Source organism: Phaethon lepturus, unplaced genomic scaffold (genome assembly GCF_000687285.1).
Source record: "Phaethon lepturus isolate BGI_N335 unplaced genomic scaffold, ASM68728v1 scaffold30722, whole genome shotgun sequence".
Lineage (NCBI taxonomy): Eukaryota > Metazoa > Chordata > Aves > Phaethontiformes > Phaethontidae > Phaethon > Phaethon lepturus.
In genome coordinates this window covers 524-1,374 of record NW_010524574.1, presented here as the reverse complement: position 1 = coordinate 1,374, position 851 = coordinate 524, and the positions used below count along the sequence as shown (strand labels likewise).

The window sequence follows — 851 nt, the reverse complement described above, 5'->3', positions numbered from 1 at the left end:
CGAAACCCAGCTGGCCAACCTCACCGTGCCCCAGGCTGAGCGGCGGGACGATGAGAAGATCTACCACAAGATGAGCATCGCTGAGCTGCAGGTGGGCACAGCCCGGCACAGTCTGGAGAAACCCTCTGAGGATGCGAGGAGGGGTTATCCAGTGGGACACCGAGGGGTCTGTGCCCACTGCTGCCCCCGCCCGGGGCACCCTGAGCAGCCCCATCCATTTTGGACATGTGCTGGGTGCTGGAGTGAGGTGCTCATCACCTCGGTTGTTAGGATTTGGGGGGGGCCTGCCACCCCACAGTGGGGAGCCTGGGGCCCCCTCCTTGTCCTGCAGCACTGAGAGCAGCGGGGAGCCATGGGAAGGGTGCCTGGGGACAGAGAAGGGAACTGGGGTGGTGAGGGACCTCAGGACCTTCCTGGGGAGCACAGCCCCTGCCCCGGGGATCCCCCTGTGCCAGGCAGGATGGGGCAGAGCCGTGCCAAGCACCTGGTCCTGGGATGTGCTGCGTCCCCGTGTCCCACCCAGGCCCTAGCCCCTGCCATTGACTGGCTGGATTACCCGCACTCCGCCCTGGCTTTTGGCTGGATTACCTGTCCTACGCCCTGGCCCCGCTGGAGCTGGCGGACACAGAGCCCGTGGTGGTGTACGGGGACACCTACCTCCAGCAGGTCTCTGACCTCATCAACGGCACTGACAGGAGGTGAGGCGCCCATGAGCACCCAGCCATGCCCCTATGGTGGGGACATGTTTTGGGCTTGCTGGTGGCTTGGAGGCTGGGGCATTCCCACGGATTGTGGTGAGACGCAGCGTCTCTGCCCACACAGCGTCCTGAACAACTACCTGATCTGGAATC

General features: G+C 64.6%; 1 protein-coding gene across 1 annotated transcript in view; it reads left to right on the top strand.

Annotated features, from left to right (window-relative positions):
* ECE2 (endothelin converting enzyme 2) overlaps nt 1-851 on the top strand; it is a gene marked incomplete at its 3' end in the record, with an annotated part of 3,373 nt that overhangs the window by 2,005 nt on the left and 517 nt on the right. The window contains exons 7-10 of the mRNA XM_010282500.1: nt 1-91; nt 524-543; nt 576-698; nt 823-851. The exon at nt 1-91 is cut by the window's left edge and continues 12 nt beyond it; the exon at nt 823-851 is cut by the window's right edge and continues 1 nt beyond it. Of these exons, the coding sequence (XP_010280802.1) occupies nt 1-91; nt 524-543; nt 576-698; nt 823-851 (263 nt within the window). The remainder of the gene's footprint in view (nt 92-523; nt 544-575; nt 699-822) is intronic.